Source organism: Macaca nemestrina, chromosome 14 (genome assembly GCF_043159975.1).
Source record: "Macaca nemestrina isolate mMacNem1 chromosome 14, mMacNem.hap1, whole genome shotgun sequence".
In the NCBI taxonomy this organism is placed as follows: domain Eukaryota; kingdom Metazoa; phylum Chordata; class Mammalia; order Primates; family Cercopithecidae; genus Macaca; species Macaca nemestrina.
Genome location: NC_092138.1, coordinates 76,236,665 through 76,264,498, shown reverse-complemented (window position 1 = coordinate 76,264,498; position 27,834 = coordinate 76,236,665). Strand labels below are relative to the sequence as shown.

At 41.2% G+C, this 27,834-nt stretch overlaps 2 protein-coding genes across 8 annotated transcripts in view; both read right to left on the bottom strand.

Annotated features, from left to right (window-relative positions):
• The window catches only part of LOC105481024 (TAL bHLH transcription factor 2), a 32,796-nt gene extending 9,194 nt beyond the window's left edge, over positions 1-23,602 (bottom strand). The window contains exon 1 of one of the 3 annotated variants that reach the window (XM_011740274.2): positions 23,513-23,602. The gene's annotated coding sequence lies outside the window, so the exon portion shown is untranslated. Of the gene's footprint in view, positions 1-1,667; positions 1,797-1,945; positions 2,989-23,512 lie in introns of those variants that run through there. The other 2 variants (XM_071078111.1, XM_011740273.3) reach the window with 2 other exon arrangements.
• The window catches only part of LOC105481025 (fukutin), a 65,815-nt gene continuing 60,395 nt past the window's right edge, over positions 22,415-27,834 (bottom strand). For all 5 annotated transcript variants that reach the window (XM_071078109.1, XM_071078108.1, XM_011740278.2 and 2 more), the window contains one exon: positions 22,415-23,610. In XM_071078109.1, the coding sequence (XP_070934210.1) occupies positions 23,397-23,610 (214 nt within the window). In that variant the 3' untranslated portion in view covers positions 22,415-23,396. The remainder of the gene's footprint in view (positions 23,611-27,834) is intronic.

Sequence of the window (27,834 nt, the reverse complement as noted above, 5' to 3'; positions counted from 1 at the left end):
AATACATAGACACAGAAAATAACTAATTATATTTAGTAGTTATTAAAATAAAATACAATATAGCAATACATGTGCTTCATATTTAACACATTAAATAACTAGACTTATTATGATAATCTCTAAAAAGTGATACGTAAATGATGTTTTCAAAAGATCTGCAACATCTGTGACATGAAATGCACGCATCTATGATTTCTATTGGTGACAAATTCACCACCACAGCTAATACTACTACAGTTTATTACCCACATTCATAAATAAAGGAAATGCTATGTTTAGATGAAACGTTAGTGGAAGTAAAGATGTAATTTTTCTCCATCCAAATTCATAGCACCCCTGAATTCTATCTGTATATCCCTGGGTGGATGGGGGTTGGGTACCCCAGGTTAAGAATGCCTGGGTTGGAGGAAAGTCAGGTAGAAACACCAGGAACATAGATACGCATAAATCCTCTGTTTATATTGTCGCTACTGAAGGTAACACATTAGCAAAGAAAAGAAGGACACACTCCCCCAAGGTGACCAATGCCCCTAACAGGAGCTGCTACTTTTTGTGCCAGGGGTTCCTGGACACGAAGCCCGGGTTCACCAGAAAGGGTGCAGCACAGGCTCACAGCTAACACTGGGGGGCCTGTCCCAGGCATTCACACACATGCAGCTCTTTCTTCATTCAGCTTTAAATTTATCTTCCTGGCATTTGGTCCGGTGCATTTGTCTCTTCTTTCACCTTTCTCTTGAAAGTAAGTGAAAATACTTGCCATGAAGGGTGGTTTATATAGTTAGATTGGGGAACAGTGCTTAACCTCCAATATGAGGCACAGCTCTGCCTTTTGAAGTTAGTATAGAAGTAATACGAGCTCATTTAAGAAAAAAATAAATCAAGCATACACATGTGCCTGAAGTAAAGCATAAAAGGCTCCCTACCTGTTTAGCTACTCGGTCTCACTCCCCAGCCGCAGCCAGTTTGGTGTGTGTATCACACATACACACACACACCCTTTAAAATCACCATATATATTTTGCAAGTCACTTTTCTCACACAACTCTGCATGTTGATATATTAAATCAGCAGCACACAGTATGAATTCTGCTCTTCAGCGCCGTTCACGGTAGCCTCACGCTGGGGGAAGCCACCTGTTCTAAGATGCACCCAATCCCTGCACCGTGCAGCCTGGACGCACCTCGAATACCTGCCCAACCTTCTTCCCTTGCCCGCTTCGCTTCCAGGCCTTTCCGTTTTTCTTATTATAACGTTTGCTCCCCCTTGCAAACCATTGCCTTGCCTAATGACTAAGTATTTAGGGAGTCCAGGAAAGCATCTCGTGGCTGAAGTTTCGAATCTGCCAGGTGTCCGGGAGTCGCTCAGGGATGCGCGAGCTCCTTGAAGGGCTCTGGGAGACGCGCTGTCGGGCGCGGTATAAGTGGGTACGCGGCATCACGCATAAAAGCGACGCGGCCCCGCCAACACGCTAGAGAGTCGGCCTAGCACCCGAGCCACCGCCCCTGCCCCGCGGAAGGTCCCCGGGTCTTCCCATCGAATTGGCTCGGTGGCTACTACCAAGCCTCTGCCGCACTCCTGCTCTCCCGGGTGAGTGTGGCTCAGCGAGAGACCCGCAGGCCCACGAGCCCGGCCCTGGTGGCGCCCACGTACCCCCGGAGTCCACGCACCTCCTCGCAAAGAGCCCGCGCCGTCGCCGTCGCCCTCGCCGGCCGTGTGCGCCCTCGCCTGGACGCCGCGCCGCCGCCGCCTTTATAGGACACCGCCCTTTGTCTCGCGGGGCCCGGGGGCCCTTTCCCGACAGGGACTCCCACCGGTTCCTCCCCACTCCCCGCGCCCGGGCTTCCCGAGACCAGCCCTCTCTTGTGCCCTGGAAAGGGAGCAAGGGAGGAAGGAGAGCCCCGCCTTATGTGAGGCTTGGGGGCGGTAAGGGGGTCCTGCTACCCACCTGGGCTGGGGGAGCCGCTTACTAACCTCCTTCTCCAACACATTCAACCCTGGGAAAGTCCGTATCCGTTGTTAATTCATCAGATGCTTATTAAGCGCCAGTGAGCCTCTAACTGGAGTTCAGGAACCGCTTGCTTCAGAATCACAGGTGGGGAAGGAGGATCCCAACACCCACAACCCAAACCCATGAAACCAGGATTTTTCGGAGGTGGGGGTGGGGTCTGAAATCTGCATTTTTAAAGCCTAAGTATTTCAGGAGATTAAGATGCACTGCAGAATTTAACAGTCACTGTACTGGGTAGGTTCCCGAATTTATCCATTTCCGTTTGCACAGTGCCCAGCACTAATATTGATTATTTCATTGAGGGAGGGGACTTCTAATTGGTCTTCCTGCTTCTGGACTTGCCTCCTTCTGTCTATTCTCCAACATCATCCAGAATGATGCTATGAAAACACAAGTCAGATTCTGGTCACTTCTCTGCTCGAAATCCCGCAGTGGCTCTCCATTTCACTGACTTATGCCGAAGCCTTTATAATGAGCCCAGGGATATCTTTTATCCCTCTGAGCTGTCTCTTCTCTCCCTGGGGCTCACTCAGCTCTAGCCACTTTGGTCTCTTTGTTGTTTCAGGAACTCACCTCAGAGTCTTTTCACTTTTCACTGTTTCCTCTGCCTTAAACACTCTTCCCCCAAGTTATCCACGATTCCCTCCCTAACCTCCTTTCATTCGTTCAACACATTATTACCGAGAGCTTACGATGAGCCAGGCCCTGTTCTAATTCCTGGGGACACAACTTCAAACAAAACAGATAAAAGTCCTTGCCCTCAAGGAGCTGACATTCTTTAGGTCTTTACTCAAATGGCACCTTCTCAGTGAAGTCTCTGACCACAATATCTAAAATTGCACCGTCTGTCTGGCATGGTGGTGAGCCTGTAATCCCACCTACTCCAGAGGCTGAGGCAAGAGGATCACCTGAGGCCAGGAGTCTGAGGCTGTAGTGCACTATGATCGCACCTGTGAGTAGCCACAACACTCCAGCCTGGCCAACATAGTGAGACCTTATCTCTTTAAAATAAATAAATAAAAACTGTTCCTTCACACACACACACACACACACACACACACACACACACACACACACACACACACAGTCTTCATCCTTCTGTTTTATTCTTCTTAACACTTATCCCCACTTAGTAATATTTACTTATTTATCTTCTCTGCCTTTCCCCACCCCATCTACTCCCAGTGAATAGGTGTTCATCAAATGTTAATTAATGAATGAATAAGTAATGAATTCCCAGGTACCACTCTCTCTGAAAGATCTGGTATAGGACCTGGCACAATAAATTCACAAATGAATTCCAGCTTAGTGGATAAGAGCAAAGGGCTCTGGAGTTACATTACCCGGGTGGAAATTCCTTGTCTATTCACTTTTGTGATCCTAGGCAAATTATAGAATTTATGCTTGCCTTAGTCCTTATCTGTAAAATGGGGACAATGACAGAATTGTGAGGACTAAACGAGAAAAAGGTAGGTAAAGCATTTAGCAGTATGCCTAGCACACAGTTGGTATATTGTAAATTTTATTGTGGTCCACTGTATTATTGTTAACAACTATTGGCTCCCTTCCCTGGGAGAGAATAATATACCCCACTCACTGCCATGTGATTGGCAGCACCTCCCTGTAAGTGGAGGAACTATACTTCCCTGCCCCATTGCCAGGCTTGACCATACAACTTGCATCAGCCAATAGAATGTGAGCAGCCCTAACGTTGATCTTGATGGAGCAGAAGCTTTACAAGGGATTGCTGGACCCGGCGCTGTGGCTCACGCCTGTAATCCCAGCACTTTGGGAGGCCAAGGCGGACAGATCACTTGAGATCAGGAGTTTGAGACCAGCCTGGTCAACATGGTGAAACCTTATCTCTACTGAAAAAAGTGAAAAATTAGCCGGGCATGGTGGCGCATGACTGTAATCCCAGCTACTCAGGAGGCTGAGGCAGGAGAATCGCTTGAACTTGGGAAGCAGGGGTTGCAGTGAGCCGAGATCGTGCCACTGCATTCCAGCCTGGGGATAGAGCAAGACTCGTTGGGATTGCTGGATGGGCTCAGCTATGAGAAAGTTGGTTTGGGGTTGCTCATGCAGACTGGACACCATGGAGCAAACCCGCAACCAACCATATAACATGAGTGAGAAATAAATCTTTATTGTTGTAAGTCACTGAGACTTTGGGGTTGTCACACCACCACCCATCTTACCCACCTCCAAAAGAAACAATACAGTTTCATTATAAATTAAAACGGTGTTGCATAAATTGCTAGGTTATGGTGGTAGGCGGGGAGTGGGGTAGGATGGGGAGGTGGGCATGAAGGTGAGGAAAGTTCTGTATCTATTTTCAAGGCACTAACAGCTATTGGAAGGGAGAAGACATGACAACATGACTAATATAAGACAGACAGTCCTGAATGTGAGAGTGTGAAATTAGAGTTAGGGATGGAGAGGTAGAAGATTCTAGCTGGGGGATCAGAGGTTACTCATGGGATAGATGGCATTTAAAATAGGCCTTGAAGCAAGGGTGGCTCTGACATTTATGGGGGCCATGATAAGGGTACAAATGGAGACTCCATCCCCATCCCCATTCTTTTCCCACCCGCTAGCTCTGTCCTTTTCTGTGAAGGGTCTTGTGAATATGATGTGAACTCCCAGCCCACATGGGCCTAGGGAATAGCCTTATACAGGCCCTGGAAATGGGCTCATGGTCATTTGAACAGAAATTCAGGGGTCCCAGATTCCCAGAATATGTTCTAGAAGGTGGGGCATGGGGGTTGGGTGAGCACTGGAGGAGGGCCAGAGCAGGGCCATCTAAAAGTACACTGTCCAGGGCAGGAGCTCTGACTGCTGGGTGCCCGGTGGAAGGGTGGTGAAGACTGGGTAGGAATTATAATACAAGTGTAGGGGTGGAGGAGAGGGCAGCCCAGACAAATACAACTGTGTGCTTTGAACATGGGAATAGTATGTTTAGTTACAGGTTGCAAGACTCATTCTGGTGGCAGTATAGAGGAGGGATTGGAGGGTGGATTGGGGAAAATTAGTTGGTAAAAAGGGATCTTTAGAAACATAACCTAAGGCCAGGTGCGGTGGTTCACGCTTGTAATCTCAGCATTTTGGGAGGCCGAGGCAGGTGGATCATCTCAGGTCAGGGGTTTGAGAACAACCTGACCAACATGGTGAAACCTCATGTCTACTAAAAATACAAAAAATAGCCAGGTGTGGTGGCGCACACCTGTAATCCCAGCTACTCGGGACGTTGAGACATGAGAATCACTTTGCTTGAGGCAGAGGTTGCAGTGAGCCGAGATCACGCCACTGCACTCCAACCTGCACAACAGAGACTCCATCTCGAAAAACAAACAAACAACAACTACAAAAACTAATATTTGCAATAAGCTTCCCTGATTTGCTCCTCTTTCTGCTCCTCTGTTCTCCCTATGTGGCAGTTCTAATACAGCAAATGTTACATTTTGAAGCAATAACCTGTATTAATCTTCACCTTAGCCAAAAACTGTAAAGTGATAATATTTTTTTCAATGGCATATTTTACAGCTGAGAAAAAGAATCGTGATAACAGGATAGCAAGATTGGAAATGGATGATGCTAAACAAAACAATTAGCTGTCAAATAGGATCTGTGTGCAAGTGGACAAGGACTCAGAGAAAGGACAAGGGCTACAGAGAAAGGAGCACGACTGTGCTGACATCCTAGGACCAGGGTTGATGGTTTTTTCCTTTTCAAAACGTTCTTAAATGTTATTGTTGGTTTTATGCTTTTAGAAGCAGGGGAAACAATCTTTGCTGCATCATTCCACTAGCAGTGATCCTTCAGAATGATGGGTCCTCTCCCATGCCAGTCTCCCAATGTAGAGAATTTCGGGGCTAGGACCTGCAGGGGAAGGGGTTGAAGTAGGAATTTACATAAGCCGATTATTGGGGGATTAGGTTTGGGCAGCTAAACGCCTCTGTGTGCTTGAGCTAAAACCCTTACTATTCATGGCTCTCACCGCCCCCTGGAGAGACTGCACCTGCAAGCTCCTGGGGAGGAAACAGAGGGTTGGGGAGGGAAGGGCAGGTCACTAGGAGAGCCTGGACACTGTCAGGCTTTCTGGTTCTCCCGGTTTAATTGATCTGTCTGGATTAGCCTGTGATGACTGGCCTTCTAGTCCTGTATGCAGGGCTTGTCAGTTTCAGGAAAGACCAAACCTGGGATTTCTGTTTTATATTTTATTCATAAAAGTAGAGACAGAATCTCGCCATCTTGCCCAAGCTGATCTTGAACTCTTGGGGTCAAACAATCCTCCAGACTTGGCTTCCCAAAGCGTTGGGATTACAGGAGTCGGCCACCGCCATGGTCCAAACCTAGGACTTTTGGAAGGGATTTCTGCCAGGCCGAGTGGGTGCAGGCCAAGATTGTTTTGGCTGGAGGTCAAGCATCAGCCTTAGCCAGTCATAAAACTCTCTTCTTCCCTCCTCCATTCTTGGCCCCTTTACCAGTCTCCAATTCTACGTATTGAGGCCCTATTCATCCATCCATCTCTCCGTTTATCCAGTCATTTATTCATCCCTTCTTCCATCCACCTATTGTACATACATCCATTAATTTATGAAACATGAATTAGCTGGTTCTTGATATTTAATTTACTGGTAAATCCTTCTAGGTAGGTTTTGTTCCTTCACATGTTCTCTCTCTCCTTAATTTTGGTACTTTGACATATAAATTTGGACCTTTTCAGATTCATTAGTAGAGTGTTATATACAGTTATTCGGTTACTTTTTAAAATCTCTGTATTTGTTTTATCCCCTTTCTCATGCCTCATGTTATGTGTTTATGATTTCTCTCTCCCTTCTTGATCAGTGTTGCAAAAGTCTGTTCACTTTATTACTCTTAAAAAAAACTAGCTCTGGGATTTGCTTTTTCAAATACACTTTCTGCTATATCTTCATTAAATCTGTTCTTTTTGTTTATGTTTATTTTATTTCCTCTCCACTCTACCACTCTTGGATTGAATGCTTATTTATTTTTACTCTTTCTTGTTTAGTAAGCAAAGCACTCGAGGCTGTGAACTTTCTTCTGATAGACCTTTGGGGATATCCCGTTTCCATTTGTAGTATCATTGTCATTGGTTTCTAATGTCAGTTGCTTATTTTTCTTTTAGAAAGTGTTTTTAAATTTTCTTGTTGTTGTATTTTTTTGGCAACCATTTGCTATTAGTTTCTAATTTTATTGCAGTATAGTGAAATATATGCCCTACATGTTTTTTGCTTTGGGATATTTATTGAGAATTTTCTCTTTGATAAAACATATATTCAACTTTTATAAACGTTTCACAGGTACTAGAAAAGGAGGTATATTCTCTGTTTGAATGGTAAAATGTCTTTTTACACATCCATTAAATAAATCTATATTCTTGGAAGTTTTGGTCTATTTGATCTATTCAAGAGAGCACTGTGTGAAAATCTCCCTTTACTATTTTGTGTCTGTTCTTTTTGTTTTCTGGGAGTGTTTGCTTCAGATCTTTACATCTTTTGATGCATTGCTTTTGAAGCATAAAGACTCATAACTTTTTTTTATTGACTTAGAGGATTGTAGCCTATATCAATATAAAATGTCTGCTTTTTGCCATGAATTTCATTTTATTATATTCATATTACAACCCCTGCTTTTAAATTTGCATTTGCCAAATTAAACTGTGCCCATTCTTTATACTTAATTTGTGGGTGCGTGGGAGTGACTCTTGGTCATAAGAAGCTCTTTTTGATAAATTTCAATTATTTTAACTCTCTGTTTTTTTTCTTTAAAGGAGACCCCACCTCCATGTTGAATTCTTCAAAACCAATTGCATTCTAGTTTACTTGCTACATTATAAACTTCATGAGGACAAAGACTTAGTTTCTGTAATCACTGGACCCCAGGAATTGTGCTCACTGCACATAAAAGCTGCTTGATCAGATATTTGTTGAATGAATGCAAGAAAGCTCTTATTTCTTCAGACAGCTGCCTCCAGTCTGCCCTGCTTTCTGTCAGCAGATACATAGCTTGCTTCTGTGAGGTAAATGTTTCCAAGGCCATAGACGGGGTCTCGCTCTGTCACCCAGGCTGGAGGGCAGTGGTGCGATCTCAGCTCACTGCAAGCTCCGCCTCCCGGGTTCACACCATTCTTCTGCCTCAGCCTCCCGAGTAGCTGGGACTACAGGCGCCCGCCACCTCGCCCGGCTAATTTTTTGTATTTTTAGTAGAGACGGGGTTTCACCGTGTTAGTCAGGATGGTCTCCATCTCCTGACCTCATGATTTGCCCGCCTCAGCCTCCCAAAGTGCTGGGATTACAGGCGTGAGCCACCGCGCCTGACCTGGTTGTTTTTCAGGAAGGAGAGAATATTCTGTCTGCTACATGGAGAGGGGCAAGAGAAGAGGTGGGGTTGGGGGACTAGTTAGGATGCCATGAAAGCAATGCAGGCAAGAGGAGATGATGGCTTGACTTGAGGAGGGGGTTGACATTAAGCATCAACTCTGGCCCAGGAACTTAATCCTCTGCCCCAATTATTCAACCTTAAGTGCTAGGTGTCACGCTAGGCATTTCACCCAGGTTTTCTCACTCAATATGAAAAATTATAAATATTAATTAAAAAGTTACAGAACAAGTTATCCTAAACAAAAAAATTATTTCTCCCAAAGAAGTCAAATACTAAAACACATACTTAAAGAAACAAGCATATGGCTGACTCAGTTTTACTAGTGGTTTTTAGACAGACATCTTTCCAGAGCCTGCAGAAGCTGCAAATTCTCATGGATGTTCATGCTACTCCATTCACAGGGCCCACAGAGCAACTGTGAACAGCTCACATCCTCCCAGGCTCTTCCTGCCTCCCTCATTCCAACCTCCTTCAAATAAGAAAATTATCAAGCAAGTAGCAGCAGGTGAAAGCAGGTGACACAGGAAACCAGGGGACCCGGAAGGGAGAAATGCACCGATGTGGCCCACATCTGCCTGAGCAGTGGGCAATGCACCAGCGGGGTGAGCTCTTTAGGAGAGATGCTAGACACTGTGGCCCAGAGTCTCTGATACACACTGGTTTTGTGGCCCTGGACAGGTAGTGGTATCCTGCTGAGCCTGTTTCCTAAAACATGGGAATAATAAATACTCATTGATTGGCTGTGAACTGAGATAAGATATTGAAAAATGCCAAATAGCAGGCAGTTTAGTGTGGTAGCTAAGAGAAGACCTTTGACTTGGCTTTGGAGGCAGACGGGCTGGCGTTTGTATCCTTGCTTTGATGCTATTATAGTTGTCATCCTGAGCAAGTTACTTAACTCAGACGCAATTTTCTCAGCTATAACTTAGAAGTATCATCTCATGGGTTATTGTGAAGATTCAGTGAGCTAATGTATGAAAAGTGAGTGCTTTGGAGTAAATACTAAAAAGTGGTGCTAACAGTCATCTAATGAAACCAAAGGTACTCAATACATAGATTTCATTTTATATTTACTACCAAAAAAACTCTATCTGAAAGCTAGATGGCGAATCTAAACACATGCCTCTAATTTCTGCCAAAGGGTACTTTCCGTTTTTTTCTTTCCTCTGCCCAATCCAGCATTCTGGCTCCCAGCTCTCTCCTTCAAGTTACTTAGTTTCTGTGCTGCTAAGAAGCTTTTATTTTTTTCTAATATTTGAAACAGAGCCCAGGACTGGATGACGGAGAAGCCAGAGGGGAAAGAAAAACTTCTGTGGAGCATCAGGCCTTTCTCTTACATTTAACTTCCATTCTCCAGCACCCCAGACCCAGGACCCCTTGGTAACACCCACACACCCACATTTCATCTCCAAGACACCTGGCGTTAAAGCCGTGAGGGTATTTCTGTCCAGAGCAAATGTTGACTATTGCAGCGTAAAGCGGCGCACACAACTACTTCAAGTGAGCTTCCCATAGTTACCAATTAGAGGGACGCACAGCCTTTGGGTGTGCCCAGCTGCCGACCTCTCAAGACCAGGCTGGCTTGGCCTTGACTCCGCAGGCCTGGAGCTGTGTTTCTATTTTCAGCCAATAAACCCAAACGCAGCGGGGAAAGCGAGGGGAGGTGTTGGGGTGGGCAGGACCAAGTACTGGAGGAGAGAAAGAGGTGGATGGAATTCCCCTTTCCTTCTTTAGTCTCTGGTCTTTGTGTAACGGACATGACTCATCAATGGGTCTCCTAGATGAGGATTTAGATGCTCTGTGGGCAGCAGATAAGAGTGCAGCCTACTTGCAGAAAGTAAATTCATGGAACACTCCCCATAAAGTCAATACTGTCAGGCTTATCAGCTGTCCTCATTTCCCACTCAGCTCCCTGGGGACCAGACTGGAAATAAAAGGCCGCATTTCCAGGCGCTGAGAGTGAAGGTGCAGGGCTGAGCTGGGGAGGGGCCTCTGCCCCCTAGGCTGCTTTTCAGGCAAGTGGGGGAAATCTGCCAGGTCAAGCTGCCCAGAGCCCTCAGCTTCCCAGACTGACAAATCCCAAACCAAATACACACACCGGAGGATGAGGGAGGCATCCCCTTACTCCTTAAATCCAGCAGATGTTTCCAGGAGGCCCCACTGTGCTTAGGAAAATTAGAGGATGTCAGGTCAAATGCAACCAACACAAAAACACACAGAGGAAACCTTAATTTCCCACCACTGTTGATACTTTTGCTTTTCATAACAGATACTTCTGCACTACCCAAGAGCACATGCATCTTTTTAGCTGGCGGGTATATGGTTTCTTTGCACATTGCCTAAACTAAATAGGTTACCAGCTGGGGTTTCAGAGCTGTTTCTGAGACTTACACTGTAGCTGATGCAGACTGATTTAACAAGATACAACCTGTGCCTGGCTCCTCTCCCACTCACTGTCCCTGTGCTCTCTGCTGGGATTATAGGCTTGCCCAGGCCTCATCAGCCAGCAGTCCCTGCCTGAGCTCTCTTACCCAGGCAGCAGAATCTGTCTGGGTGAAAATGAGGAAGAGTGAAGACAAGATGGCCTTGGCCTGGCCTTGTTTTTATTATGGTCCAGAAAGCCACTGGAGTCCCAAGTCTTCTCGTAGAGGTAAAGGTAAGGTAGAAGGTCAGTTGCTAGCACAAACTATTCTCCTAGTGCAACTAGAGCAATTACTTTTTACCCCTTGGAGCCCACAGTCTCCAGAGGTGAACAGATAATAGGGACATGAGGACTAAGTTAAGACCCAGAATTTAAAATCACCACTAAGCTTATCTCTCTTCCTGGCTTCTGTTCTCCCTAGCTTCCAGTTATGCTCTGTGGCATCACCACGTGAAAAGTCTATCCTGTTCTAGTTTCTAACTGAAGCAACAGGTGTAGGAATGGCTCCAGCCTCTTTCCCACATCTCTCACATTGCCCGTATTGTGGTGCCCAGGTCTAGCACTGACCATTGGTCTCCACTACTCTGCTGTGTTCCAAAAATTGCCTTCGTGTCTTCCCCACAGCCTAGAATCTCACTGGCTCTTCTGGCCCAATTCATCAAACTGAGCTTTTGTCTTCGCTCTCAAAGGCCTATTCTAATTCCCTGGAACCCTGTGGATAAACAGAGGGTTTATTCACAGAATAAAGCCTACTCTGTGAATTTACTGACTATCCTCTTATTCAGAAATGTTTTCTTTCTTCATTTATTCGAATTTTCTGTTCTACAAGTCCTAAGACTCAGCTGAACCTCATTACCTGGTCCCTGTCCTCCTTCCTGGAGCTTTTTCTAGCCTTGGGTGCTCAGATGGCCATCTTCAAAGTCTAGGACTTTTGTCTCCTTGCCTAAGCCTGGTCCTTGAGACTCAATTCCATTAAGCGTTATGTTTTAACCCCACATACTCTTGTCCTATCACACTCCCTTTCTGTGGCTTGCAGTTCTGCTCTTGAGCTCCACTTCCCAGACGGTCTCCAAACTGTCCCCTGCTCGCTTGGCCTCAAGCGCTTCCTGACCCTGGACGCCTCGTGCCCATGTCTAGCACTGACTGCGAATTCCTAGAAGTGACCTTACTTAAACCATCTAGGGTCCTATGCCCATCTGACTAAGTTTCTATCCTCTGTCCCTGCAACTATCCGAGTTCTAGGGTCTCCAGGGTCAGTCTCAGTGAATCTGAATTCTCCTAAATCCCTGCTCTGTCCTTGAAGGGGTTTCCTGAATGTTTATTGAACTTCACCCTTAGGACAGATCTGGTGAGCAGTAACCAGGTCAGAAGTGTTTATTGAAGGCACGATGCTCCTATCCAAAACTTTTCTCTCTCATATCCAAACTTCATAGCAGAATATTCAGTCCCCTCATTCCTTGCCCACTTTTCCAGTTTTTTGTTTGTTTGTTTGTTTGTTTGTTTTTAGTAGAGACGAGGTTTCACCGTGTTAGCCAGAATGGTCTCGATCTCCTGACCTCGTGATCTGCCCGTCTCGGCCTCACAAAGTGCTGGGATTACAGGCTTGAGCCACCACGCCCGGCCTCCAGTTGTTTTTTTTTTCACTATTTATCCATATGGCAGATGGTCTTATTCACTGTCCCATAAAGTCTATTCTGTGAATTTACTGACTCCTCTTATTCAGAAATGTTTTCTTTCTTCATTTATTCAAATTTTCTGTTCTACAAGTCCTAAGACTCAGCTGAACCTCATTACCCAGACCCTGTCCTCCTTCCTGGAGCTTTTTTCTAGCCTTGTGTGCTTAGATGGCCATCTGCAAAGTCTAGGACTTTTGTCTCCTTGCCTAAGCCTGGTCCTTGAGACTCAATTCCTTTAAGTGTTATGTTTTAACCCCACATACTCTCTCCCCAAAGAACAGGCCTTGTACCTGTGCTCTTGAGGCCAGGGTCGCTTCTGATCAATGGTGGTCAGCATAGGGCCTCTACCCAGGAGGGATCTGAAATACCAGTCTTACAGAAAAATTGTTACATAGGATTATCAGGAAAATACAAGCTTATAGGATTTACGCCAAAGGCAGATGTAAAACCATATGAACATAATATTAACAATAGTTATCATTCACTGAGCATCTACCATGTACTGAGCAGTGTGCCAGATACTGCAGATTTCTTACAGTTCTTTTAATAACCTTGAAAGGTAGGTATTAATTTAGCCCCATTAGTTGAAAAAAAATTCAGAAATCAGAAGTTGAATAGCTAGCCCAAGATCACAAAACTAGGCTGTGGAGGACTCTGGATTCCAGTCTACAAATCCAAAACCCTTGCTGATGCCATAAAATCCTCTAGATCTGCAATGTCCAATATGCTAGCTACTGGTTTTAAACTAAAATTAAAGTAAACATTTAGTTATTCAGTTACACTTGCCACATTTCAAATACTCAGTAGTCACATGTGGCTAGTGGCTACAGATAGATCATTTGCAGCACCACAGAATGCTCTAGATAATTCTCTGTCTTCCACTAAGACATGAGGAAAAAGATGGCTCCTAACAAATTACAAGTGAGATGATAAGAGAAGACATAATCCTAAAAGGAGAGCTTTTCCCTTGTTTATGAGGTCACATGCCAGAAATTTTTTTCTGCTAAGCAGGATCTGGCTGGATTAGAGGGTTGGCCAGTCTGGGCTCCAAAACAAACTCTTCCACACTTCAACTATGAGACCGTCATCTTCTAAGACATCTGAAAGACATTTGGTGGTATAACGTTTTCAGAACATTGGCCACTCAATTACCTTTCTTGTAAAATTCACTAGAAAACATCCTCCAAATTATTAAGATTAACAGAAGAAAAAATTTGAATTTAGAAGTTTTAGGTTGTAAAAGCCCTACTGATAAAGTTGCAGAGAACTATGAACAATAGTACCAGCTGTTAAAGGGCTTTACTGATAAAGCTAATTAAAGAAAACTCAAAGAACACAAAGGAATAATAAAGAGAAAATAAATCATAAAAAGAGGGTTACTAAAATGACAAAGTAAATCAACAAAGAATTGGAGGAAAGTCAAAAACAAAAACCTAAAAACCTGTCTTCCAAAAATTCAGACAAGGTTATTCCTTTTTATTATGAAGAGTGTTACCTATTACGAATGTTTGTAAAATGTTTAAGGACACTCTTTAGTAAAATCACAGTGAAAACAATGGTGCACAGTACACGTTAAAAAAGAAAATCATAAAAGAAACAACTAGCAGATTTGGTGTTATCATTATTTTTAATTTTAGCCATTCTAATAGGTATGCAATGATATCTCATGTGGTTGTAATTTGCATTTCCCTGGCTAATGATGTTGAACATCTTTTTCATGTGCTTCTTAGCTATCTGTATATCCTCTTCAATGAAATGTCTGTTTATGTCTTTGCCCATTTTCTAATTGAATTTTTCAAAAAACTGCTGAGTGTTCAGGTTCTTTATATATTCCAGGTACGAGTCCTTTGTCAGATACATAGTTTGCAAATATTTTTCTCCTAGTCTGTAGCTTGACTTTTCAGCTCTCACATGTGAGCTTTTGCAGAGCAGCAATTTTTAATTTTGATGAAGTCCAATTTATCAATTTTTCTTTTATAGATGGGTTTTTGGTGTCAAGAAGAAGAAAGAATGCTTTGCATAACCCTAGATCATGAAGATTTTCTCCTATTTTTTTTTCCCAAAATGGTTTACAGTTTTATATTTTACACTTAAGCATGTGATCCATCGTAAGTACATTTTTGTACAAAGTGTGAGGTTCATTCAAGTTGAGTTTGTTTTTTGCCTATTGTCCAATTGCCAATGTCCAATTGCTCTAGCACCATTTGTTGAAAGGTCTATCTTGGCTGGGTGTGGTGGCTCATGCAACCTCAGCACTTTGGGAGACCAAGGTGGAGGATAGCTTGGGGCCAGGAGTTTGAGAGCAGCCTAGGCAACATAATGAGACTCCATGTCAACAAAAGATAATAAAATAATAGCTGGGTGTGGTGGCATGCACCTGTAGTCCTAGCTACTTGAGAGGCTGAAGCGGGAGGATTGGTTGAGCCCAAGGAGCTCGAGGTTACAGTGAACAATGATTGTGCCACAGCACTCCAGCCTGGGTGACACAGTGAGACCCTGTTTATAAGAGGAAAAAAAAAAAAAAACCAGACTGTCTTTCCTCCACTGAATTGCTTTTGCACTTTTGTAAAAAATCAGTTGGACATATTCATATGGGTCAATTTCTGGTTTATTTTGTTTCACTGATCTATGTGCATATCCTTTTACCAAAACATACTGTCTTTGACTACTGCATTAGATTGCTAGGGCTGCCATAACAAAGTACCACAGCTGAGTGGTTTCAACAGTAGAAATCTATTTTCTCACAGTTCAGGAAACTAGAAGTCCAAGGCTAAGGTGCTGGCAGGGCTGGTTTCTTCTGAAGGATCCTCTCCTTGGCTTGTAGGTGACCATCTTCTCTCTATGTCTCTACATGGTCCTCCTTCTGTGCCTCTCCTTGTCCTAAGCTCTTCTAAGGACTCCTGTAGTCACCAGTGAATTGGGAATCACCCATATGACCTCATTTTACCCTAATTAGCTGTTTAAAGGCTCTATCTCCCAACACAGTCACATTCTGAAATACTGGGGTCAGGACTTAAACATAAGAATTTTGAGGGATATAAGGTAACACAATTCAGCCCATAACAATTACTATAGCTATATAATAAACCTTAATATTGGGTAGAGTGATCCTTCTCACTTTCAGTATAAGAGGCTGGTTTTAAGTAATAATACAAAAAAAAATTTTTTTTTAGATCAACAGTTAAGTAGAATGGCAGAGTGAGTAGTCACTGGATTTCAAGTCAGAAAACAAGGATTTAAGATCTGTGTTACCTCTAAATTGCAGCTTCCTCATCTGCAAAACAAGGGGTGATAACATCTACCTTATAAGATCAGATGCGGTATCTATTGAAGTGCAAGAACGAACTTAGGTCTTCTGATGCCAAATCTTTCTGCTACTTTTTCCTTATAAAGATTACTTGAGATATTCTAGAGAAATAAACTTACCACATACATTTTAAAATAAGTTCGTCTATGTCTACTAAAAACCTTGCTGAGATTTTGATAGGAATTGCATTAAACCTATTGATCAAGTTGAGTAGAACTGACATCTTTACTGTGTTGTTTTCCAATCCATGAACATGGTATGCATCTCCATTTATTTAGGTCTTTGATTTCATCAGTTTTTTTTTTTTTTTTTTTTTTTTTTTTTTTTTTTTTTCCTGAGACGGAGTCTCACTCTGTCACCCAGGCTGGAGTGCAGTGGCACAATCTTGGCTCACTGCAAGCTCTGCCTCCTGGTTTCACGCCATTCTCCTGCCTCAGCCTCCCAAGTAACTGGGACTACAGGCGCCCACACCACGCCTGGCTAATTTTTTGTATTTTTAGTTGAGACGGGGTTTCACTGTGTTAGCCAGGATAGTCTGGATCTCCTGACCTTGTGATCCGTCCGCCTTGGCCTCCTAAAGTACTGGGATTACAGGCGTGAGCCACCACGCCTGGCCTCATCAGCATTTTTAACATACAAATCTTGTATATAATTTGTTACTTTTATACCTAAATACTTCGTTTTCTTCGTGGTGACTTTAAATAGTACTGTGTTTTTGGTTTCATGTTTGCTGTTAGAATATAGAAATGCAATTGATTTGGGGGTATTGGTCTTGATCTTGTATACTGTGACTGTACTAAAACTCACTTATTAGCTCCAGGTATTTGCTTGTTTTAAAATACATTCCTTGGTATTATCTATGTAAACAATCATGTCATCTGCAAATAAAAAGTTTTTAAAAATTTCTTTCTTTCCAATCTGCATGTCTTTTATTTATTAACTTTTCTTTTTTCTTTTTTTGCCTTATTGCAGTGACTAGCACTTCTAGTATTAGGCTGAATAAGAGTGGTGAAAGCAGACATCCTTGCCTTGTTCCTAATCTTAGAGGAAAAACATTCAGTTGTTTGCTATTAAGATATATAGGTTTTTGGTTTTTCTGGGTTTTTTAGATGTTCTTCATCAAATTGAGGTAATTCTCTTCTATTTTTAACTACTGAGTTTTTCTCATGAATGAGGGTTAGATTTTGTCAGACTCTTTTTGTGTCTATTGATATGATTTTCTTTACTTTGTTGATATGGTGCATTACATTGACTGTTTTAAGGCTGAACTAGCCATGTACACCTGAAATGAATCCTACTGGTCATGGCACTGTTGGATTCAAACTAGAACTTCTTACTCCATGTCCTGTGTTATTTCCACTCCACTACAGTTACTTTTAACAATTTTGACATCAGCTGAAATCCTATAAAAGATCTTTCTAGTTCTTTCTCCCTGAAGTATGTTATGATTCCCCATGGTGGCTGTTTCCTCTTACTATGACAAGCTAATAAACCTAACTTTGTTTGATTACAGGTGTGTTCCTGGTGGTCTTTGGCTGACAGGTTTTATCTCTGAGAACTTTTGGATACCCAGGTATATGTGTGCAGACTACTAGGGTCCCCAGAGTTGAATTTCAGAAATACTGTACTGGTGGCAGGATTACTATTTTACCAGATTGTTTATGAATGTTAGTGTCTGTTATTTCTACTGCAAGTCTCAAAAATAAATACAAGATATCCCAAGAGATTAGAAAAATTTTATTCATCATCCCAAACTGGATAATATATTACAAATTCTGATGAAAATAATATTAAAGGTATTTTCAAGTAGTACCACAAACTATCTGTACCTGAAGATAAAATCAAATAGTAAACTGGTAAGTACACATTGAATCTATTCATCTTTAAAATATCACTTTGTTTAGAAATTCATATATATGTTTTTGTAGTTATGAAGTGGGAGGGACACACAAATAGCTACATAAGATTTTCATTTAACAAACATATGAACTATTCCCCATGTTTTGAATGAATCATCAGAAGGCTGTAAAATCCTGTTATTTTTTTCAAAGGTACATGAAATAATATTTCATTTCTAATAGCAAAAATACAGTACTTCTAGTTTTCCTCATACTCTCTTCCAACCCTACTGTGAGAGCTGCTTATAATTATATAGCAGCTTGTTAATGGGTTCCTACATAATCTCTGTATTAGATTGGGTTAGAAGGTGCCAGGGGGCATTCTAGGGTAGAAGTTTTGATAGTATAGAAGCAGAAGCAGAGATTTCTTTCTTTCCTTTTTTTTTTTTTTTTTCCTTTTTTGAGACAGAGTCTCGCTCTATCACCCCAGGCTGCAGCACAATGGTGCGATCTTGGCTCACTGCAGACTCTGCCTCCTGGGTTCAAGTGATTCTCCTGCTTCGGCCTCCCGAGTAGCTGGGACTATAGGCTCGTGCCACCAAGCCTAGCTAAGTTTTTTGTATTTTAAAGGAGACGGGGTTTTGCTATGTTGGCCAGGCTGGTCTCGAACTCCTGGCTTCAAGTGATCCACCGCCTTGGCCTCTCAAACTGCTGGTATTACAGACGTGAGCCACTGCACCCAACAGAAGCAGGAATTTTTTTGTTAGAAAATTTATACTTGCCTCCTTTAAGCACAGTACCTATACAAAAGGTATCACCATTGAATTAGTCTGTTTCACTTATAAACTATAATTAGGATTTCAGTCTGATGTGAAGCAGCTTAAAGTGGCATCATGCACCCTGCTGATTCTTGCCAAGTTGAGACAGAAACACAAATTTGGGGGCAGAAAGTAGAAATGAGTATTTTCAATTCTCCTTTATTAACAAGGACACAGGCATTCACCAGCATAGACAATTAAATGAAACTAAGTATTCCAGACTTCTTCCCTTTCCAAATCATGGCTTATATCTAATTTCACCAACAAGGAGGTAAAGATTTACATCTAGGAAAGGCTAGAATATTGAAAAAGAAGTCCAGGGGAGAGTAGGCACCAAATCTAGGGAAGTACAGTGAACTGCTTGGGACCAGCAAACTAGGTAGCATATGGGATAAGATTAGGAGACAAATGTTTAACCAAGAAAATGAAAATACAAGCTCTATTGAGAGAAGGAGGCAAACTGGTAATGTCTCTGAATTCATAAACCATACAATTTAATTTTTAATGACTTGATAGCATTTTTTTTTCTTAAGCAAATTCAGTCTTGCAACCTTTTGAGTAAAGCAATGTGTTCTGACCCACGGTTTCTATAATTCCATTTGAAGATTAGAAAAGAAACATGGAAGTAGAAAACCTGCACGTTTCTTGAGTACTTACTTAATCCTAGGCCTGAGGCTAAGAACTGTATACTTCATTTAATCCCCCTAAAAACCCTTAGAAGTATGTATCATTTCCCCGGCTCACTAATGTGGAAGTTGAGACTGAAAGGGCCCCCACCATAAATCCCACATGATTAAGCTGAAATTCAAATTCGGGCCTCACTCAAAAGCTTGTGGTCTTTTTATGGCAACACATTGCCTTCCCTAAGTGAGATGTTGTAGGTGATCTAGCCCAGGTCTTAATGATGGTGTAAGACAAGGAGGAAAGAGGGATAACTGCTGGGATTTTTCTTGAGAAAGTCTCTTGACTGGTTGGTAACTGAAGTTTTTCCATGCACTGAAGTTTTTCCATGCATTAAAGCTGTTACAACTAATAATTACCTGTTAGAAGGCAGGAATGTGGCACTTTCTCTGACTAGGTTTTGAGGGAATATTTCTCCTAAGGATTTATAACATTTAGGATTTAAAAAACTGTTCACTTTCCAGAAGGTGAAACCAGGGGGAAACAGAAAAATGTGTAGCCATAAGTTTGGGTGAGATTTTAGACTGAAGTGTGGAAGCTCATTCCAAATGTGTTTTCCAGATTTAGCTCTGGTACCCAATGTATAAATTCCTGCTTACCTATGTAATATCCTGCCTATCTGTGTGCCATCTGAAGTACTGTAGTTGTGTAATAAAAACAACGGTTTGACGTCACAAATTTTAAAAAGAATGAGTATTATCTATTCTTAACTACTTGCATTTATCAGAGAGTATCAATATAAATAATTAAAAGTAGTTTATACTAAAAATGAGATACTCTAGTCTCCTTTCCAGCCAAGCAGATTTAAAAAAATCCCAAAAACTGCAAAGTACTCCAGTTATATATGTTATTCTTTTTTGTGAATGAGACCACTACTACCAGGTAAAGGTCCCTTAGGAAGGAAAGGGACTCATGAAAGGTCACTGTAGGAAGGGGAGAGACTCTTCAAATACAGGCATTTAGCAGGTTGGTGCTGATGCTTCCTTTGGGAAACAGAATGGTAAAGTGGCAATGGGATGCATCTTGAGCTTAGAGAATTAGGTACCAAAGGCTGATGTCTCCAGATGTGAACTATCTTATTGTCTGGAGAGAAGGCATTTTCCAGATAAAGGTATGAAGGTTGCCTAAGAATTCTGAACAAGAAAATACTTCCCCTTGACCTCTCTGTTGCCTTAGGTTCTCAATCTGAACAAAAAGATACTAAGTGGCAGAAACACCCTAAGACTTGGACTCAATGAAGCACTGGATGGCTTCTCTGTTAAGCATCTCAAGCACTGTTAAAGATACTGTGTTGTGATGCAAAACAGACATTGGACTAGAAGTCATGGCAGTCTTGGGTTTTAGCCTCAGCTGTTCTTGTTTAGATCATTCCTTTCTGCCATTATTTATTTAGTTATAAAGTAAGAGGGTTTAAAATGAATATTACATATGGTCTCTTTCAAGATTCAAAAGCAGAATTACTTTCACTTAAGTTTTAACTTGTTTTGCGGGGATACTGGCAAACATTCTGTCAGCTAGTGGTCATATTTCAGGTTTTGCAGCTAGGGAATCAAAGAAATCAGATGTCCCACCAAGCAGCTACTCTTAGGGATGCTCAATTTTAGGAACTATGGTTTTATTCCAGGGGCCAGATATCAGTAGCTGCAGCAGAGGAGAGAAGGAAAAGTGCTCCCTGCTTAGAGAGGGACTGGGTGACTACCTGGTTGTCCTGGTTGTCAATTAAGAGGAATCTTGCCTCTCAGGATGTCTCTGGAGATATCCATGAGTGCCTACCTACCAACAAGTTGTCAGCTTCCCCAGGTAAGCCAGGTAAACTAAACCTGAAAGTGGTCAGATTAGGAGAATGACTGCTAGAATACTCAAGTGAGGAAAGAAAAGTGATCCAATGAGCTACTGAAGATGGACATACTTAACCCAAGGTCTCTGGACACTCAGCAGAATTCAACTGTTAAAAAACATAAGATGAAGTATGGATGAATCAGAATCAGAGGTACGTCTGGCCTTCACATTCTAGGGGAAGGCTTTTGTTACCCAAAGTTAGGGCAGAATCCATGAGCTGAAGCCTGTGAAACCAGAAGACAAGTATTTGAGCAGCCAGCGGTCTATGTAGGGAAGAATATAGACCTTGTGTCAATGGGGCCAAGATGTCTTAGATTTCAGACACTCTAAGACTTTGTACTCCAGGAAAGGATAAAAGATTAATCTGTAAACGGATGGGTAAGATCTCCTGGCAAAGAACGGGAGTCCCAATTTGAAATGGGCAGAAATGTGGAGTGTATGCATTTCTAGATACTGAGCACAAGCAAATGGTCCTCATCAAGTAGGGTGGATTTTGCCCAAAAATACTGTTATTATTTGTTATATTATGTTTGAGCATGAAAAATGAATGTAGGGTCAGCTATTTAGAATTTGGGAATGTACTCTATGGGCTGATTTTCCAGCACAGAGAAAACTGATGATGATGATGATGATGATGTACCATTTTGGGACGAGTCCGCTAATAATCTTAAAGGTCCCCAGAAACCTGCTCATGTTCTTTAAGAAAAACCCAATAATTCTGCACTGAGAATGCAACTTAAGTCAGGAAGACTGTTGGTTATCATTTATCAAAGAACGTTTTCATGTTGCTTTAAAAATTTGGAATGGGGTGGTTGTAAGTTACTTTCCCTAATTTGTGTTTGGGAAAGTCTATCAGCCCATTCCCTCAGATGTTCAGGTTTCCATTTTTGAGACTCCTATTGTTCTCTGGTTTCAGAGGAAAATCTGCCAAGCTCCAGGAAGTAGTCCTAAATAGCATAGGTAAAATACAAGATTCAGCTTCCTTTCCCAGACAAAGAGAAAAATAGCAGTGTTTATTGTGCCTACATTTTCCTTTACCTCTCACTTAGAATATATCATTCAAGTGACTGGTGAAGAGATGGGGTAAACAGCATCCCATCTGACTCAGACACCTTAGGGGAAAAGGAAAATGAAGGGTTCCAGAGTGTGTGGTACTTGATAAAGTAGAAGTCTGAGTTCTTGCCCCATCGACATTCAACAGACTGAAAAACTAGGGATGAACACAAACTTTACAAATTCTATGACCTGAGGTAGGGTGAATAGTTGCCAAGTCCACCATTTAGCTTCCATTTTGGAGATCGATATATAGGAAGAGGAGAAGAAACAGGTAGGTTTGCATGCCACTTAAATTGGTATATAGACCAAAAATTAATGAAGCTGTAATTGATGAATGAAGATAATAAAAAGTATGTTTTAAAAATTAGAGTACATTAAAACAATTCTGTTAATATTTTATTGTCATTAAAATTGGGAGTGCAAGGATTATAAATTCAGAAAATATAAAATGTACATGAATTCCTCATATTTTTACCTAACAGAGTGACTGAGAACAAAATAAAAATGAGTTTTGTGAAATCATGGACTCTTTCAAAATCATGTCTAGTAGCATGGTCTCACTTGAATGATTTGTCAACAAGTGCCATCAGATGTCAGTGAAAATATTCTCACAATGGATCGAAATTTAAGCATTATACAAGCATACACTTTCTTCTCACTTCAAATATGAAAGCAGTACAGGTATAGAAATTTACTTATCCTGACAAGTAATAAAAGCTCTGATATAAATTAGCTCTCACCTTCCCTAAAAGAGTAATGCCTTGTTCTCTAATTCAATTCCACATAAGATTAGTTGAAAAATGAACCTGATAATCATCTTTTCTTGATGCCACTCAAAGTCTGATCACTTGAGTATTAACTCAGACTCCACAATCTTAAAAGTAGCACTAACATACCAGCTTAAATGCCCAGAACAGGAATGGGTTATTCTTTTTGACTAGTATATCCTTCCTTTGCTTTGCCTGGTGAGCTCATCCTCCAGTGCAAACATTACTTAACATTTTTAAAACCTTTACAGAACTTGAACTCTTCAAAGGGTGGGGGAGGGTTCCCTCAGAGGAAAAATTGAGTTGTTTACCAAAGGGAGGAATAAAAGAAGCAGGTATTTGTCTCATTCATCTAGGTTTCTCCACTGTAACCTAGCATTGTATGTGGCACATGAAAATTCCTCAGTGCTAAATGAGAGAATTAAATCAGATGGCTCTGGAGTTAGGACCCTTGCCATGTCTTCAAACTTGTCACTTTTTTTCTTTGGTTCCCACTTACGTTTGACAGACATGTATCTTTTTAAACAGTTATCTACCTTTTTTTCCAAGAGAGGAATTCTCCCATTTCAACCTATTATCTCAGTATAACTGGATAACCTCATCCCACTCAGAAATAGGCCAGATTCCATTGGGTTGCACATTGGGAGGAGAGCGCTTCCAGTCCCACGTCTTTACAGGAATCTTCCAGGTCTTACCATAGTTGGCTTCAATGTATTCGAGGGTTTCACAGGGCACATGGACCTTCATGTCTACAAACTCAGTCCAGCACAATGTAAACTTGGGAAACAGGTACCTGCAGCAAAACGGAGGGATTAGGCTTCAACAGTGGAAGGTCTAGCTAAGGAATCTAGCTGCTAGTGCATTATTGGCTGAAGGACAGTGCTCTCCCATTAAACAGCTTTGGGAATAGAGTGGCTATTTAATTGTTTTTGACTGTCCAGAATCCCTTTCCTCTTCTCCAATTTTCCTCCCTTGTTCCAAGTCCATAGGATTGAGGAGAGGCTGACCCTATCACTAAGCTCCAGAGATCGGTAAAAGACTCAGGCCAGTAAGTTAATGATTGAGGCACAGATGGGAACGTACCCAAGGCAGGCAATCAAAGTCAGCCTTGGGCTTTCTGTTGGAACTGTAGAGGAAAGAAGTATCAAAGCAAAAAGTTGTCAAAAGATGGACGAAACGATCATTTTCTTTTCTTTCACAATCTGGATTTCCCAACGATACAGAGTAAGCAGGACTCCAAGCTGCATTTCCAGGCTTCTCCTTTGGTTCCATAGCTTACATGATCCTACCTGTGGTTTCTGCCTTTCATCTCAAATGCTAAGGAATGTCTTTAAACCAGCCCAAAGAATACTAGTTATAATGATTTTAACTATATTTATTGCAGGACTAAGACAATTAGTAGGTAAGTTTCAGAAATTAAACCAGGCCGGGCATGGTGGCTCCTGCCTGTAATCCCAGCTCTTTGGGAGGCTGAGGCGGGTGGATCACTTGAGGCCAGAAGTTCGAGACCAGCCAGCCAACATGACGAAACCCCATCTCTACTAAAAATACAAAGAAATTAGCTGGGTGTGGTGGCGCACTTCTGTTGTCCCAGCTACTCAAGAGGCTGAGGCAGGAGAATCACTTGAACCCTGGAGGTGGAGGTTGCAGTGAGCCGAGATCATGCCACCGCACTCCAGCCTGGGTGACAAAGTGAGACCCTGTCTCAAAAAAAAAAAAAAAAAAACAAAACAAACAGAAATTAAACCAAAACATGTTTCTGAAAGGTACTTTGGATCAAGTAAACTAAATTATGTATCCTAGAAAAGAAAGCTAAAACTAGCAGGTCTGTTTAAGTTTATATTATAGCTCTACTCTATATTCTGCATTTTTTTTCCTGAGAAATGTTTCAATGTGGGAAGAACTTTCAGTAATGAGGTTTAAAGTGGCAATAGCAGAGATTACAGGAATTTAAAATATCAGAGGATTAAAGAAAGAACAGGGAAAAGCCAGATTTCAAAGTGTAATCATATTGTGGAAATGGGATCTAACTGGGATGTTCTCCAAGAAAAGGTCAGTTCTGATATATTCTGCCTTTGATTATCGTGTTTTACCACCAAATGAACATAAAGCCATACATGAAAAGGAGAGGCTGAACAAATTCTAAAGAAAGCAACAACTCTCTTTTACTCAAACCCAGTTAATGGACAATTCCAGCTGGCTACTGTGAAAAGGCGGCCACAGAAAATCTCATAGCTGAGAAGTAAGATACAGCTTAGCCCCACCATCTGCTGGTCCCAATTTTACTCTGCACACTCATGTTCATGGAATTGCTTATTTTGTCATCACACATAACAATCCATCACCAGCCTCCACCCTCTCTAATCAGATGCTGGTTAGCAGAATGTCCGCTTGTCTTATCCTATCAAGTTGACACACTGAAGTTGAATTGAGGCAGAAATCATGTTCTATCTTGTAATACAGGCCAGGAAACTTCTCTAAGTATTATTCTTTGTAGTCTCATCAAAGAGGTAAAAGAGGGAAATATAATAATAGATACAGGATAGATAAGGTGAAAGGGAATACTACAAATTTTACAAAAGCAATGTTTTGAACAATGAAGAATTTATGAGCAAAGCCAAAACACTTTAAATATATAAACAATGTGAAAATAATTCAAAGACAATTTAACTCAAATGTTAGTTTTTGTACTTAAAACTGAAACCTCTCTAAACTTTGTGGTTTTCTTTTCCCCAATTATTTTTCAATCCATTCAGCAAAAAGAAAATCCCAGCTTCCTAGGAGAAGAGGAAAGATAAGCAAACAATAAAATGTAAAAACTGATTATAAAATAGGATTGTGAAGAGGAAGTGAAGGGGGGTGAATGACGCAGAACAGCACATGCCATGTACCCTCTCCAGGCTACCAGTAAATAATGACTAAGACCAAAATACACCATGAGTCTGCAATGTTACCTCGACTTTTAAAGTTAAGATTAAGTTCAGCTAAGCGGTTTGTACTTTAAGGCCCTGGTATTGGATCCAACATGTAAACAGGTTTAAATGCAGACTAAGGCAACCCTAAATCAGAATGTAAGTTTAAGAGATCTTATTACCACAAAAAAAAATCCCTCCATCCATTTTCTATTTCATACCACTTTTATTTCATATTATTTTTACATAAAACAGTAGTTAAATAGTTAGAATAGACCATTTTTTCCCCTCACAGATATCCTTAAAATCTATACAACTACTTGGTGGTAGTTGGATAATTTCATCAGTTTAATTACAATCAGTTTAAGTACAACCTATGGACATAACTGCTAAATGAAAACGAAGTTCTTCCACCATCCCAGAACCAACAGTGTTTTATTATTACTAGGCTCAGAGAGAGAGAGACAACATGAACTATAACTGAACCTGACTTTTTTGAACTTAAGTTTTACATTAACTCCAGAGTTGGAGCAGTAGAGCCATTTCTGGATAAGAATTTCCTGCAAAACATAAATGGTTTATTCTCACTACCAATTTTTTCTCTTCTTTTAACTTTTAATTTCTTCTCATATTATTCCAGTGCCTAAGCCCTCTAGCATATTGTTTAATAGAAGCAGGGCTAGCACACATTCCTAATGTTTTTCTGATTTTAATGGAAAGGCTTCTAAAGTTTTATCGTTAAACATGATTGCTCACTCTAGTTTTTTGTTATATTCTCTTTATTAGGTTAAAGAAATTTCAGATTCCTTTTTTTTTTTTTTTTTTTTTTTGAGACCAAGTCTCGCTTTGTTACCCAGGCTGGAGTGCAGTGGTGCGACCTCAGCTCACTGCAACCTCCACCTCTCGGGTTCAAGCAATTCTCCTGCCTCAGCCTCCGGAGTAGCTGGGAGTACAGGCGTGCACCACCACACCTGGCTAATTTTTCTGTTTTTAGTAGAGTCAGGGTATTATCATGTTGGCCAGTCTGGTCTCGACCTCCTGACCTCAAGTGATCCACCGGCCTCGGCCTCCCTAAATGTTGAGATTACAGACGTGAGCCACCATGCCCAGCCCAGATTCCTTTTAATCCAAATTTGCTAAAAGGTCTCTCTCCTTTGGGTTAATTATAAAATTTATCAAAAACTTTTAATATCACCTATTAAAACACTCGTAGTGTTGTTGTTCCTTTAATCTATAACACAGAGAATTACACTAATAAGTACACACTGCAAAATTCTATTCATTTAGTGTTTTTTCACTGTATTCACTGAGATAGTAATTTCCCTTAAACATTTTTTTTGGTATTGTCCATGTCCACTTTTGCTATCACTGTCATAAAATAGTTACTTAGTTTTTTCTTTTTCTATTGCCTGAAATAAGCTATACAATATAGGGATAATCTGCTCTGTGAAGGCAGAATAAAACTTTGCAGCAAACCTTCTAGGTTTTAGTATCCTCTGGTAGGGAAAAGAGGGAGAAAGGAGGATTTCTGATTACTAATTCAATTTGTTGAATGAGTATAGGTTATCTAGATCTTTTTGAGTTGATTTTGGTATTTATTTTTCTAGAAAATTTTATCATTTTCACATTTTAACTAATGATCACATTTATTGACCTACTTATCTATTGCATTTTGTTTTGAGAGAGTTCATATAACACAGCTGAGTATAAACTAAAGCCAACCATCCCAGATTTTTATTTTTTCTTAATCAATCTTGCTATTTTACTAGTCTTTAATTTTTTAAAAGTCAGCATTTGGATTTGTTGGTCTTTGATAATGTTTATTTTCTATTTCATTAATTTCTTTTCTTGGTTTCCTTCCTTCACTTTCCTTAAGTTGACTCTGTTGTCCTTTTATTTCAGCTGAATGCTTGTTTTTAAATCTACTTTTTCATACTTAATGTTTTTAAGGCAATACACTTATTTCTACCCCTAAACTAGAGCCTATAATGTTTTGTTTTTTATTTTTGAGACAGAGTTTCCCTCTGTCGCCCAGGCTGGAGTATAATGGCTCAATCTCGGCTCACTGCAACCTCTGCTTCCCGGGCTTGAGCCATTCTCGTGCC